Raw genomic sequence first — 13,918 nt, 5'->3', positions numbered from 1 at the left:
AGGTTACGGTTGCATGAGGACCGCTGGATGCTGCTTGTTGAAAGGTATCGCTCCAAACCAAGGTCCTCCCTCGGTTGACACTGCTGCCAGCTGCGCAGCTCACGTGGGCCGTGTAGGTCATGTTAACTATAATGCAAACGCTTCCCTCCTAATGCATACCCGATAGGTACTTAAATTTCATCGTGTGTTGGCTTAATGTATTGTACACAGTTCACCAATCCTGGTTGCTTTCGACGACATTCATGCCCGTTTCCGTCGTTATAAGCTGTATCGTTTCCCATTACAAAAAAAAAAAAGCAGAACAAAAAGGAAGCCCCATGCAACGCCATCCTAATCAACGCCAGCCCTGTAATCCTTGTAATACCGGCCCCCATTGCGTCTATAAAACAATTGGAAGAGGACGGGTATCGATTCGCTTCGTGGACAGGGTAGGGCCTGCCGCTTTGCATATCTCACAGTAGTGTTACAATTCGGTTATTTTATCCCCTTAAATGTCCATCTTGTCCGTTCTCCCATTCATAGAGGCTCTGCGTAAGTTTTGCATCATCCGTTCCACAAACTGCATAGATTCTGATCCAGGGACATCAGCAAACTCTTGCAGCCTTACTCCCACTGGAGTCGACGCGTTTTCTCGTCCAGTATACTGTTGTTGCGCGACCCCAGTGGCCATGAAAGACTGTTGTGTTTGACTTGCCCATGCCGCTTCACCCTGTGGCGGTTTGACGCATGGTTGATATGGTGCCGGCGTTGTTTCTGCCAAGTGTGACTGTGCGGGCCGAGACTGATTCTTCGTCAATTTTGGCTCCGGTCTTGTTGCCGGTTGGCATTCGGAGGTCTTGCCCATGGCAGCGAGAACATGTGGCGGAAGTGGCACCGGAGAAACTTTTGCTGGGACCTGCACAGTTGATTTAGTCGATTGAAGGGGGGGATGAACAGCGGCGAAGGGGGGGATGAACAGCGGCGGGAAGACCAGCCTTGCTGGGCTTCGCCGCTGGCGCTGCATTCGGCATCGGTGCCTGGGAGAGTGACGGCTGCTGAGCTGGTTGTGCTTGATACATTTGGCGCGCTTGATGCATTTGGCGCGCTTGAAGGACTGGCTGTCCTGGCCGTGATTGTTGTTGTTGTCCTTGTTGCACAGGTCCTGGGGGTACATGGGTCACACCAAAAGCCGAATGACACATTGAATTGTTCTGGGTCGCCATTGTGTGTGTCCGGAAATTTCCTTCATGCCCATTTGTGAAGCCACCCCACGGTGAGTACGGAGTCCTATATTTGGACGAATCCCTACGCCATGTTAGCCCATAAAAGCCCTTTAGGGCACCATCTACACGTACCGATTGTAATTCACTCGGAAGAAGGGGTACTTTTGATACACGGACGAGTGGACTTGCCACAGGGGCTTGCCCTGTTGACCAGATGGTGCGTTGAGAGGCTGCTGGTATCCAGACTGACGGCTTTGGGGTAATGGGTTTACTGCCACCTGGGGCATCTCAATATGCTGCGTGCTTTGCACATGTGCCGTACTCTGGTTCTGCGGTGTGCCGTGTACAACGGCAGACTGCGGTCGGAAGTTTGCCGTTTGATGATTATACGCATGGAATGTCGGTGCTGAGCCAACTGACGACGTATTCGTGGCAGCAGAATCTTGATTCGCAAATGTCGCGGGCTTCGTGAGGTTGGACTCTGAAGGCGTCCAAGGTTTACGGGGCCTCTCAAACGAAACCTCTCTGTTCACTGGAGCACAAGCACCCGCAAGGCTGTACGAGTAGGCTATAGCTTTGGCAATGTATGACTGGTGGTTGCATATGGGTCTGGAAATAGGGGCTGCAGGCCTGGGTGGCTTGGGTATGGTGTCCAAAAAGTTGCCCTTAGGATTGTGTCGTTGCCGTGCAAGATCTTCAGTATACTGTGCCCTCGCCTCTGTCGACGTCTTGCCGAGATAGTGCCAAATTTGATCTGGCTTGGTGAGATCGACTTTGGATTGTCCCTTGTTTGAAACTTCACAGGACTCAAACTCCGCCCATCTGTAGCCTTCGCAAAACAAGTCATCCTTCCTAGGTTTATCGGCGTGGAGTCTCTTGGTGTTGAGTTTATCCTTGGCCTTGCGAGAAGCAGGCATGGGCAAAGCCTTTGCGGATGCCTTTGGGAGATGGTAATCAGCCGGATCTGGCAGAACGAGCCACTTCCATTCGACTTCCAACTGGCCCCTTTGAAAAGTTAGCGTTTGTCGCGAATTTGACCATTTCAATGTATACACGTACCCCTGAGGAAGTAGATCGATTAGGAGGGTTTCGTCATGCAGACGGTTTTCGACAATGACACCAGCAAATATTTCACCCTTGAGGTACTGCAGCTGACAGATTTCACCCGTCTTGAGCTCCTTGGCTGCGCTTCGAATATTGACGTCCATTTCCAGGGCGCTGCCATCAGTCTTCTTGTCCCGCCTTACTCGGTGGAACCGACAGGTGAACTCGAACGCCTGCTCCTTGTATTCTGTACCATCTTCTGCGAACACGGGGATGTCTTGATCTTCGACAAAAACGCCAGCCGCAGCTGCACACGTGGCGTGATAGGCTCTTGCACACTTCTGGTGAGAGCACTGGAAGCAAGCGCCGCGTCTCGAGCGGCAAAGCAAGCACTTAAGATTCAGTCGGTCCTTGTGCACGCTTCCAACATTGCAGATGACCTCCTTGCCATCGACAGAGTCCATATATGTTTCGGGAATATAGAGGCCGCATAACTTGTGAGCCTTGCGACCCTCGTCTGTAGGGAGAACATCGAAGTGAGGAATGTCGTTGGGACAGAGGCAACATGGTGGTTCCATTTTAGCCTTGAGTCGCAATCTGATCCTCTTGACTCTGGCCTTGTCTTCACCTGCACCTCGCTTTCTCTTCTTGATCGCATCCTTGATAGCACCGTTGATCGCTGGCGGTGTAGGTAGGCCAGATAGATCTTCGTCATCATCGTCGTCATCATCATCCTCTGTCTCCTCATATTCCGTTTCCTCCCCGCGAAGTTTCCGCTCGATTTCGTACACATTGATCCAGACACTGTCTTGGGCTTGTGCGCATTCGCATCTTTTGGCAATTTTGCCCATCTCTAGCCAAGAATCCAAGGCAAAATTGACGGCCTCGGCACAGTTGTAACCAAGATTATAGCCCGAATGGTAGCCGTAAGGATACGTTACCACGAATTCGCCGGGGTATGATACAACCTTGTTCACCTTGATTCCGTAATGTTGCAGCAAATGATGGGGAGAAATCAAGAAGCCCTTGTGTCGTAAGAACTGGTTGCACGCCTTGGCATCCGCAGGCCACACACTCTTCATGGCACCCTCAAATCGACGGGCGTCAGCCTGAGAAATACTATACCACTGCTTGGGCGCACCAAAGTGGAGGTAGTTGATGCTGTATAAGTCCACATCTTCGAGATGCCAGGCAAAAGTAGCTTTCCACATTCCCAGATACAAATATGCCGTGTTGACTCCTGGGATTTTTGTGCCAAGGACATCCAACAGATTCGGAAGTTTGTTAAGATTCCAAGTGCCTGTTCGGTCATCAAAAAGAGTACCCATCATGTCGGCCCCATACAACGGTGCTGCGTAGGTAAGGGTCTTCCAGTACGCTCGTTCCAGTTCTTCGCATCGCTCTGGGGTAAAGTCCGAAATATCCATACGATAATCGAAATCTTTGAAGGCCGCCTCGTCAATCATGGTTGATCCCTCCCGTCTGCTGTACTTGCGACGGGCAGACACAGACTGTGTCTTGGGCTTGGCGAGTTTGGCGCCGCCCATTCGACTGTCTATTCTGCCAACAAGAGGTTCACCGTCTTGCTGGACTTCTTCTCCGAGTTCCTGCTCGATAGAGTCAACAAGCTTGTCTGCCCCTTCCTCAGGATCAGCATCAGGCTCTGGCTTGGGCGAGATGGGAGTCATGGGACGTTCATCCCCGTCGTTGGACTTCTTTTTTGCCTTGTTCTTGGCTGGTCGGCCTCTGCCGCGCTTCTTTGAGGTTGATGGCTTGGAATCTTTGGGGGCGGCAGGTCTCGGCCGAGCTGGCTTGGGTTTATCGGCATTGGCTCGGCGTTCACCACGTCTGGCGGGAGGCTGGTGCTCGCTCTGTTCGCAGAGTTGGCGCCACTGTGGAACATTGTAGGACCGGCCGTGGAGAATGTTGACTTGCCGATAGGTGCCATTGGACCCCATGATATCTTGCTTGATGGGTTCTCGAACTCGGATGTGCTTGACAAGTTCATCCAATGGAGGTTGGGCGTCTTTCCATTCCTTCGGGGGAATGATTTTGATGATGCCGGACTTCATACCGTATCGGTCAACCTTTTTCATCTGCAAAGAAGCAAGTCAGTATTGAGTCATGGTGCATTGATGATGCCCATTTGAGACATACAAATTTCTGGAAATCCTTGAATTGGTGCCATGTCGGGCGAAAGATGGGGACGGCCCCAGACCAGTCATCAGGGAGTACTTCTCCAATGTCGTCGTCGTCGTCGTCTTGGTCTTGTTGTTTTGCCCCCTCGGGGCTTTTGGTTGGTGAAGGTGCAGGTACACAAGTAGAAGTCGTCGCAGCCGTGGCCGTAGCCGTGGCCCCAGCCCCGGAATGTGCAGATGCAACTTGGGGCGCGGGTTCGGGCGTGGGTGCGGAAGGTGCATCGTCGAGAGTCGGTTCCTCGTCAAGGTCACTCAGCTCCGAGTCGCTCGCATCGACGTCAGACTTGGTCGCATTGTTGCTATCGGGTGGCGAGTTCAAAAATACGGGCGCGGGCGGCTTTGCACATTCAATCATCATCTGGACTTGGGAGTCGGTGACATGTTGATTGGAGGCTGACGTCGGAGCAGGACGTGCAGTTGGTTGAGGGTCGGAGCTTGAGCTGGGTCCCGGTGCCTGGGACGGTGCCTGGGCCTGGAGCTGGGACTGGGAGGCGGGAGCCCCAGGATCTAGAGGCGCTGCGTCGCTCACGACGTCGGTCGACATGGTGGTTGCCTTGGAGTCGCTACATGCGACCGGTCGGCAAGACGGACAGCTCGTGGTTAATTGTGCACAGCAGTAAACATGAAGCAAAGGCCCGGGAGACGGGTGGTGGGAAACACAAAGTGACGCCAGGAGCTTGCAGGGAGTCGTTGGTGTGCGAGGGCGAGTGTGTGCGCGTGAGCGGGAGCGTGAGTGCGGGTGCGGGTGAGAGTGCGAGTGCAGGTCGAGTGCAGGTGTGAGGCGAACGGCGCTCGTGCAACGTCGGGACCCCGTCTCCTTCAGTGTGGCCAAGTGGTGTCCTGGTTGGCTACGGCTAGGTACTTAAGTAGGTACTTCAAGTAAGTTCCCAAGGTACCTACCTAGGTAGGTAGGCTGGAGGCTCAGGTCCATGTTCCCGCGAGTGGTGCAGGAGTACTCATCAGTACATCTTTAATCGAATGCGGTACGGGGTGGCACTAGCAGGGTACTTTCCTAGGAAGGGAATACTTGACTTAGTGAGCTGGTGCTCGTTTGCTCAAGTTCTTAAGTACTTAGGGAGGAAGGAGCCAAACGGCCTAGCCACAACATGGAAGCCGCCCTTCTTCAAGTCATCAAAAAGCACCTCAGCGGTGAGCGCCATGTTTGGGCGACAAAGCGTTTGAGAACTACTCGATTCAACTGGTGCTTCGGCCATGGAGACACGGAAAGAGCGGAGGCGAGGCCAAGGTCCTCTTGCCAGAGATCAAGATAATAGAGTTCCTACCGCACTGTCCTGCTCATCAGTGGTTTTACAGTCAAGTAGAGGCACACCGAACAGTACTTCCCCTTTATGTACTTAAGTACCTACTTAAGTACTTAGTGAGTACTTACTGAGGGAGGTACTTAGGCAGGTAGTCAAGTACTTTTAAGTACTTGAGAAGGCACCTAAGGTTCTCGATACCCACCTTTCTACACACCAAAAACATGTATCTCCAAGTATCTAACTACTTAAGTAAGTACTGGGAGCCCAGATAGGTACCTCGGTAATCATGCCCTCTTTCCTCCTTTCATGGCCCACCGTTCTTGTCAATCAAGACAACCGATTGCCGATCTCGATACGAAGCCCGAGGCCTCGGAGATGTTCGCGTTCGCACATCGATTGCATGGTTGCTGGACTTGAACCGTTGGGCACCTTGCCAAGAGACAAGTTTACTACTTCTTGGCCATATTTCTTCATTCTCCAACAGAATGTCCGGGACATGTCTGCGCCCATCCAGCAGTCGAGGCCGGTTGCAAGTTGTCTGTCTGCGTGTCACAAGGGCCACAGCCGTCCCTTGTAGGCCACATCGATTGATAAGATAATCGTGTAGGGCGCACATGGAGGTGGTCACATCTCATGTAGTTGATGTTAATATTTACAGAGGCAATATATGTGGAAATTGGGTAGCGGTCCAGCACCACAATAACCCGCCCATGTGAAGTGGAACAACCACGTCAACTTGGGTTCCATGGTCTAACGGTTATGACTGCGGATTCTGATTCCGCCAGCGAGGGTTCGACTCCCCCTGGAACCTTCCTTCCTTTTTGGCCTTTTCGCTCTGTCAAATAGTTGACTAGAAGGCAGACGTTTGTTCAGGCCCAAAGTCGGTCGCTTCTTTGCACAAAAGTCAACAGAGCAAGAGCCATGCGATGGGACGAGCAGGATGCATCATCGTGTATTCAAAGGTACCGCAGCATCCGAGTCCAAGGCTTGCTAGTACCATTACTCCTCCGTACATGTTATGGCTTTCCTTTTCTTTTCACCCTCCACAGCCACGGAAGAGGCGCCAAAATGCGCCGTGGATGCGCCGTGGATGCGCCTCAACCACCACGTGTGTAGCCGCAAGCGGCAGCTTGAAGTCACAGCCCCGGGTTCAACTCTAATTCATAGTCAAAAGGTGTCCAGAGAGAGTTGATGATGAATCAACCCCAGACGAATTGCCTAGATTTCTGCGGATTCAATCAATCTCCGGCCCCGCATCGCAAGTCGCCGCCCATCGACGCCCACGACCATGAGCTGCTCGGATTGGAGCCGTCGTTGGGGTTGGGAGTCGATGCAGCTGGGCTTGCTGAGCTAGTCGAAGTTGTCAGCCATTGACTCAATGCCGCAGTGGCAGACAAGTACGCCCAAACTCTGTCCAGGTGGTCTTGTGTCGAATCTGACCGTCTCTTCACGCTCATATCAGGCGTCTTCCGCGGATCCGGGCGAGTCGTCCTTTGCTCAACCTCATCCTCTCTACGCATGTGGTGGTTGACCAAGACCATCGCCGTCACGTCGGGCATGATTACTGTATTGGTGCTTGACACTTGACATAGTCACATAGATGATAGGACGGACCCCTAGGGCGTACCATGACTTCGACCTCAATTCTTGTCGCCGTGGGTGGCTTGTTGGCGCGCGTCGCTGCGCAAACTGCAAATCCAACCGTCCGCGCCGCCGTTGTCTTCATCAATCACGGCGAGACCACGCCCAACCTTGTCAGCGATCGTGCCATCCTCACGCCCAACGGCGCTCAGCAAATGCAGCGACTGGGGGCTGCCTTTCGCAGTCGATATCTGGGCGGCACCGCAGGCAATGCCACCTCGTCAAATAGCGCAGAACAAGCTCCCATCCTGAGCTTGTCGACCGACAGCATTGACAATGCCCAGATGACTATCATGGCTGCAACGCAGGAGTGGTCGACCAACAGTGCTGCTGCATTCATGCAAGGACTCTATCCTCCCAAACCTGGTACGAGCTACGTCGGACGTAACCTTGCCTTGAACTCCAACACTACGGATTACCCATTGGATGGCTACCAGTATGCTCAAATCATGACATATTCGAACTCGGATGTTAACTCTGTTGCGTATGTTCTTGTCTCACCTACACGCAGGGGCATTGCCAGAGTCAGGGGGAGAGGACGCTAATTCGAGCTCCAAACATGCAAACAGGATCCAAGGCTATGAAGCCTGCACCGCCTGGCAAGACCAGATGAGCCAGAACCTGTCCCGGAGCACCGAGATCGCCCAGAGAGTCAGCGACAAGGCCTATTTCTATAGTAAACTATTCGCCAGTGGCCCCATGCAGGGCAGCTTGCCAGCGAGCCAAGCAACGTACCTTAACGCGGAAGAGATATACCACTTTGTCGACTTCAACTACGCCTACAATGAGACGGTTCACAACAGCCTCCAGGACCCCAACGGCACTCTTTCCGTCCTGCAAAACAATGCGTTTTCGCTTGAGAAGACCAAGACCAGCTACAGCGACAAGAATACAAACACATCTGATGCCGCCAACGTGCTTTACAGCATTGCCGGCCGTACGTTGGCCGACAAGGTCACCGATCAGTTCAGCACCTTCCTCGCAACCAGCGGGACGAGGGGCAAGCTGACGTTGATGTTTGGATCTTTCCAGACCTTGATGGCCTTCTTTAGCCTCGCGGGTCTCATCGACGACCAGAGCGCCGCGGCGGACGCGTTTAGCCAGCTACCAAGGCCGGGCTCTGCGATTGCGTTTGAGCTCGTAGGCGACACCAACTCCAGCGACGATTTTGATGGTCTTCAGGTGCGGTTCTCATACAAACCGAGTGCCGACGCTGAGGATAAATTCTCGACGCATCCCCTTTTTGGATCCAAACACGGTGGCGCCGGCGCCTACATGCCTTACACGTCTTTCTTCAGCAACATGAGCGAGATCAGCAAGACCCCCCGCCAGTGGTGCAAAATCTGCAGCCCAGGATCAACAGCGACCTTTTGCTTGAACTCAACCCTCTCAGACGGTCAGGAAAGCGGTTCATCTTCAAGCGCCATCAGTCCCGCCGTTGCCGGCATCCTCGGTGCCGTGCTGACGGCCGTCCTCATTGCATGCGTCGCAGCGGGATTCGCAGCCCTCGGCGGCTGGCGTTTCAGTCGCCGTAAGGGGGGCCCGGGCGGCCCGGGGCCTGCAGGCTCTGCCGTAGGAGGATTCAGGGGAAAGGACAAGATGGCCAGCGACGCTGACATGACGGTGTCCAACGCTGGGCGGAACCAGGAACGTGTGGGGAGCTGGGAGCTGGGAGATGGCCGGACGGGAGGCGCCGTCGTGACCGGCAAGTTTGCCCAGAGGACGAGAGCAATGGACGAGGACGGAATAAGCATCACGGGCGCCCCCGTCAAGGCGAGGGAGACCGTGTGAGACCGTGCGATTGATACCCGGAGAGGGCGTGGCAGACGCAGCGAGGACATGCACCTCGCAGGTGCGCCTTTGTAATGCTGTCGGATTGCCAGCTGTATGGCGTGATGAAGCACTCCTTTTCTTCTTCTTTTCTTCTCCTTGCCAAAGCGCAGCGCAGAGGCTCCGTAAATGGCACATGGTGAAATGACAATCTAGGGCTCGGCCTATCCATGGCCACTTTTCTAGCTACATTGGCATTTGATGCTTGCCTCGTGCCAGACTTGTCTGTGCTCCTCACAAGACACAAGAAACCTACACCCCCACAGCGGAGCAAGAGCAAAAGCCCATTCAAGCATCTCCACAGACTCTTCCTGTTAAACAATCAAAGGAGGGACCGGGACCTCCTTTGTGTACGCCGGAGGGGGAAAAGTTAAAAATGACCGCCGAACCGCCCACTGAAACATTCCGTACATGTACGGAGTATTTACTACTGCTATTGCCAAGCCTCCCCGCCACGCTTCGACACCGAATTCGGAGGTAGACGTCATCCATCCAAATCGCTCATGAGTCATCGGCAGTCGGCATATAAAGTCAACCAACTGCACCTACGACTCAGCTCAACTCTAGAATGATTCCGCAAACAACCACTAGTGAGTGGCGCAAGGGTGACCAAGTCTACAGGGAGCAAGCAGTGTTGGCACTTTGGCTTTCCGCATCCCCGTCACGTTACCACACGGAGTGTTAGGAGCGTTTCGGCCACATATCGTCAGTGCGAGAACGTGCCTTGGTCATTGAACTGAAGTTGATTGATCGAGTGGCAAAGGGCCTTACTCTCTCCTCTTATCTATACAAAAGTCGCCTCATATCCATCGTTCTTGCCGCCGCATTGAAAATAGAGCAAAGAAAATAGACTTTCCCAAAAGCCTACGTCACATGTCCCGTGATTTTCCCAAACGCCGGAGAAGCTGCTTACATGCCCGCCCAATGGGGGAACAAACGAGGTCACGAGAATAATGTTCTACCCGTCGAATGCTCACTGCCTGCTCTGCAGCAGAACTCTTTACAAGCCAATGGTCAAGAGTTCTAACCTTGACACAACCGCGTCAGTGTTGGCACTTAATCGTTGGACACGAGCCATGGCAAAAGCGGCCGTAGTCTCTTCCTCTGTAGCATCAACAAGTTCGTAGCGGGAAAGCAGCTTCTCAGACACGATACCGCCGAAGAGGTCGACACCAGTCAGGTTCTCAGTGTCAATATCTCTCGGTGTTGGGGTAGTAGTATCGGCTTCCGTATGGAACAGGGCGAACTCAGGGTCGGACTCAAACTCATCGTCCATAGGAGACCCAGGTGTAGCCAGAGCTTTAGTCTCAACCGGCCGGTCAATGACGGGTACCTCGAGCTTTTCATCATCAGAGCTGAATGACTCTTCTACAAAGTTGGACATCTTTCCAGAGAGAACGGAAGCGTCAATGGCATTGGGTACTTCAGGGGTGTCAACAACGAAGACCTGAGGTTGGAAGTTGTAGGTGTGGCCAAGGCTAAGAAGAGAAAAGTCCATCGTCTGCTCAGGGATCATGGCCATTCCGATTTGCTGCGGCGAGGAGAACTGGCTGTTGTAGGCGTTGACGTCCTTGGGGATTTGATTCTGTTCCTGCTGCGGCGCCTGTTCGATTTTGACGGGAGTGCCCTGGGGGACACAGGTAGGGTTGGCGCTGAGGTTGTCAAGAAAAGTAGAAAATGACGGCGATGAAAGAAGCATGCGAGTCAGATCAGTCAGCCGCTTATTCTCGTCCATGAGAGCACGGTTCTGGGACCTCAGGTCACCGTTCTCGTTGACCTTGTTTGCGATCTCGGCTTCAAGCTGGGAGATGTATTCTAGGCAATTGTTAGCAAGTGGCCGCAACAAGTAGAGACGTATTCAAAGGAAGAAAAGAAGAATTACCTTTTCTGCGGGATCGGAAAGCACGAGCGGACACCTTGTTTCTAAGTTGTCGTCGCTCCTTGCTGCTGAGCTTCTTGCCTTCCTCACTAGCAAGCAGACGCTCGTCCTCGTCCATTTCCTCCTCATCCTTCTTGGCCCTGGGCAGGTTGTTGGTAATGGACTGAGACTCGAGCTCATCTGACGCAGGCTTGGCCCGCATCGAGTTAAGGAGCTGGGTAATCTTCTGCTCAACGATAGGATCAGTGGGCTGAGAAGCCTTGCCGCGAGGCTTTGCAGGGCCCGGGCGCTGATTCTGCTGGATGAGCTGTTGCTGCTGTTGCTGCTGTTGCTGCTGCTGTCGTTGTTGAGCTTGGGCCTTGGCGAGAGCGGCTTGGGAGTGGGCGCCAGGCCATAGACGACCGACGCTGCTTGTCTGGGGGAGGGCGGAGCTATCCTGTTCGATGTTGCCGGGATTGACGGTAGAGAAGAGCTGCGAGTCCGCAGGGGAGTCAAACTCCATGTCTATGGTAGCCTGCGAGGGCGAGGCGTTGAAATCGAAGACATCGTTCTCGGGGCTGAAGCTAGAAAGATAGTCGAGGCTACTCAGGTCCTGGTAGCCGGTGTTGTTGGACTGGTTCACGGCCATGGTATTTGTCAGGGCGCCAGGCACGAATCCAGTCTGCTGGCGGTACATGTCATAATTGTGACTGGGACCACTCAGTGTCTGGGACGTTGAGGACAGACTCGGTGTGCTGACGGCGGCTGTGACTGGGCTGGCGAAAGTGAGTTTTGAAGATGTCGAGGGTGATGACGGGGAGTTGTAGCTGCCATCACAGGCAGAAAAGTCGAGGAGGGCATCGACATCGATGTTTTGGCTCGAGGTCGACATTTTGGACACTTCGAAGAACGACTCTTCAGCGGGCACAATGGCCAAGTTGGGTCAAAGTCCTGAGGATTAGCTACCAGGAACGGCCGGCTCGGGTATAGGTGTCGCAATTGATGCGGCGACGGTTACGATCGTGTTGTCTTTAGACGACGATGATATGTCGATGTGGACTGCCCAAAAATTGTTTTCTTGAATTCGTGAACCAAAACCCAAAGGTGTGGAAGGAGAGCAAGAAATGAAAAGGGGGCCCAGGAAGGCTATGGATGGGATGGATGCCTCGTTGATGATATTCTTGCCCAGGACTGGGGCTCCCGGCCAAAATCCAGCGCCTGCCCGAGCGGGCTGGAGTGGATGAGCAGGGGTCATTGGCGGGGAGGTGGGCAGTGGACGCGTCAGCTCCCTTTCCAGAGTGAAGGCAATGCCAAGGTTAGGCGGCTCTTGATTGGCTCAGGTTGGGTGCCGAGATGGCCAGCGCCCCATGCAAGGTATCTCGCCACGACTTTTGGCTGCGGTAGATACCTGGTTGGCTGCTGGGGCCGAGGCCACAGGGTCGTTTTATCTCGTGCTTGTTTCGCCGCCGTTGCTGTCTCTCCATCGCTCCTTCTTTTTGGGACTCGCTCTCCGATGTACCACGTATTACGGAGCATGGCGCCCCGGATTGCTTGATGACGACGCCCTCTATCTCCTTCCGACTAGCCCGTCATCAGCAGGCTCTCACCATCTTCTAGTGAGGTGCAGTTTAGATGCAAAGCAGCCCGTGGCTACCGCAGCAGAAACGCCCGTCCTGCGTCAAAGCAATGGATTTAATAAGAACTGGGGCTGATGAAACTCGTCGAAGTGAAGGCGACGACGTGTTGCTCGGGTCAACCCTGATTACGATGATATGCCGGTTGTTACACCATGGGCTGCCCTTCGACACAAATTCAGACGGGTGCCGTTGCCCAGCGCGGGCCTTCAACACTCTGGTTGATTCCATGCGGAAAGGGACTGAAGAAGCCTGGTTCGGGTTTCCGAATAGCCCGAGACCGCTCTGTTGTTAAAATTAGACGGTTGCGATGGAATATGGTACACCATCTTTGCCTCCAAGACTGCCTTGGCGCCCTAGTGCCTGACGGATTGTGGCTGTACGGAGTAGCCGTTTCACACGTCCCAGCCGTTGTCGATGAAGCATTTCCCGAGCATTGCGCTCGTGGCCCATCCTGGTCGGATGATTGCCCCATCGCATTGAACCATGTGACCAATCACGTGCGCTATACGAACCCGGCCCACATCTCGGCCAATCACAGTTGAGATGCTCTTGGATGAGTTAAGAATAGCTGCCTTGGAGCCTTGGATGCCATGGGTACTCCTGCTTGATAACTAGTAGTTATACTACCCACCTAGGCATCGCAACCTGAGAGCAGACGTTGGAGGATATGGCGAAATTTGAAAACCGAAGGAACAAACAATAGTAAGTCAGTCGTTGTCGGGAGCCGGATCCATCTGGCAAGAAACCGTTTTGGGACAATACCATGTCCGTCTTGACTCTTCAAACAGGACATGCTCAAAGATTCAACAAAGGACCGGAATTTCACCTCGTCCTGCGGTGCTACTGTGGGCGCTTGGGATTCTGTCACATTCCAAACGTTGGACTGCCATGTTTCATTTATTATGCACAGCGAGCCCAAGGTCTCAGTCTGGTTCAAGTGCTGTGCTGCTTTCTCTAACCCGCCGTCAGTCAGGCTGACGGCATATTCAGGCCAGAGCTTTGTTTTCTTCTTCTTTCCCCTTTTTCCTCCCTTTTCTCCTTTTTTTTTCTCGCCCTCCAACCTGACTGTGTTCGTAATGATTGTTAGAATAAGCGATCAATTACGAGTGGACAATGTTGTGGAGAAATACACGAGAAATACACGAGGGCTGAAAGTGTATTTATACCGAGGGTACTCCGTATCCCCCAACCTAAGTGCTGTGGGTCAACAAAATTTGACAACTATTGAAGCTAGACCTTCTTCTAT

The 13,918-nt window shown here is 53.4% G+C and overlaps 3 protein-coding genes across 3 annotated transcripts; 1 reads left to right on the top strand and 2 right to left on the bottom strand.

Moving 5' to 3' along the window:
• Positions 1 to 1,324: 1,324 nt before the first annotated feature.
• MAM_04083 (regulator of deoxyribodipyrimidine photo-lyase PHR1) lies at positions 1,325 to 4,988 on the bottom strand (the record flags this gene model as incomplete). Its single annotated transcript, XM_040822882.1, has 3 exons — positions 1,325 to 2,207; positions 2,262 to 4,342; positions 4,404 to 4,988. 3 exons carry the CDS (start codon positions 4,986 to 4,988, stop codon positions 1,325 to 1,327), a joined length of 3,549 nt encoding a protein of 1,182 aa, XP_040679388.1.
• A 2,346-nt stretch (positions 4,989 to 7,334) lies between these two features.
• Positions 7,335 to 9,138, top strand: MAM_04082 (Histidine phosphatase superfamily, clade-2; the record flags this gene model as incomplete). The annotated part of the gene is made up of 2 exons (XM_040822881.1): positions 7,335 to 7,831; positions 7,917 to 9,138. 2 exons carry the CDS (start codon positions 7,335 to 7,337, stop codon positions 9,136 to 9,138), a joined length of 1,719 nt encoding a protein of 572 aa, XP_040679387.1.
• A 1,039-nt stretch (positions 9,139 to 10,177) lies between these two features.
• MAM_04081 (ribonuclease Z) lies at positions 10,178 to 11,927 on the bottom strand (the record flags this gene model as incomplete). The annotated part of the gene is made up of 2 exons (XM_040822880.1): positions 10,178 to 10,992; positions 11,060 to 11,927. The coding sequence occupies 2 exons, from the start codon at positions 11,925 to 11,927 to the stop codon at positions 10,178 to 10,180; spliced, it is 1,683 nt and encodes a 560-aa protein (XP_040679386.1).
• Between the last annotated feature and the right edge of the window lie 1,991 nt (positions 11,928 to 13,918).

This window comes from Metarhizium album, assembly GCF_000804445.1.
Source record: "Metarhizium album ARSEF 1941 chromosome Unknown scaffold_8, whole genome shotgun sequence".
Classification (NCBI taxonomy): Eukaryota; Fungi; Ascomycota; class Sordariomycetes; order Hypocreales; family Clavicipitaceae; genus Metarhizium; species Metarhizium album.
Note: the sequence above shows the minus strand (reverse complement) of the source record. Positions and strands in the feature narration are given on the sequence as shown.